The 515-nt window shown below is 46.8% G+C and overlaps 1 protein-coding gene across 1 annotated transcript in view; it reads left to right on the top strand.

Annotated features, from left to right (window-relative positions):
* Window positions 1-515, top strand: part of LOC119591727 (balbiani ring protein 3-like) — a gene marked incomplete in the record, with an annotated part of 83,966 nt that overhangs the window by 47,095 nt on the left and 36,356 nt on the right. The window contains 1 exon segment of the mRNA XM_037940476.1: window positions 25-87. Within this exon segment, the coding sequence (XP_037796404.1) occupies window positions 25-87 (63 nt within the window).

Below are 515 nucleotides of genomic sequence, written 5' to 3'. Positions count from 1 at the left end.
AAGACTTATTTTCTGTATCTCCAGAATGCACTGCACAGCCCAATTGCACTGCTCAGAGGGGCGTTTGCAAACAGACTTGCGCACAAGGCGAAACGGAAATTAACAACGGATGTTCAGGCACCGGTTGCAAATGTTGCTCTCCTCCTCCTGCTACCTGCCCTGCCACATCCACATGCCAGGGAAAGTGTGTGGATTCCAGGCAGTGTGATGACGTTCTAACAGGTTCAACCTGTAATGGAGCAAATTGTGTCTGTTGCCGCGGTGAGTCGCACACACAGCCCAACTATATAGCACATTTTAATACTTTCCAAAACTAACACCACTTTCTCAACTACAATTCGTCCTCTCTCTGAGGCATCGTCGAAACGCTCTCGAAGTACTCGTCTGTTTCAATTCGCGGAGGCGTGTGTACAGCGATTCCGATATTAGAGAGCATTCATAAACAACAGCTGCGTGGCTTGACTTCGTAACAAACTTTTAAAAGTCGAACAGCTAACTTCTCTTCATTACTTGCT

Source organism: Penaeus monodon, chromosome 29 (genome assembly GCF_015228065.2).
Source record: "Penaeus monodon isolate SGIC_2016 chromosome 29, NSTDA_Pmon_1, whole genome shotgun sequence".
Lineage (NCBI taxonomy): Eukaryota > Metazoa > Arthropoda > Malacostraca > Decapoda > Penaeidae > Penaeus > Penaeus monodon.
This window is presented reverse-complemented; position numbering and strand designations above follow the sequence as displayed.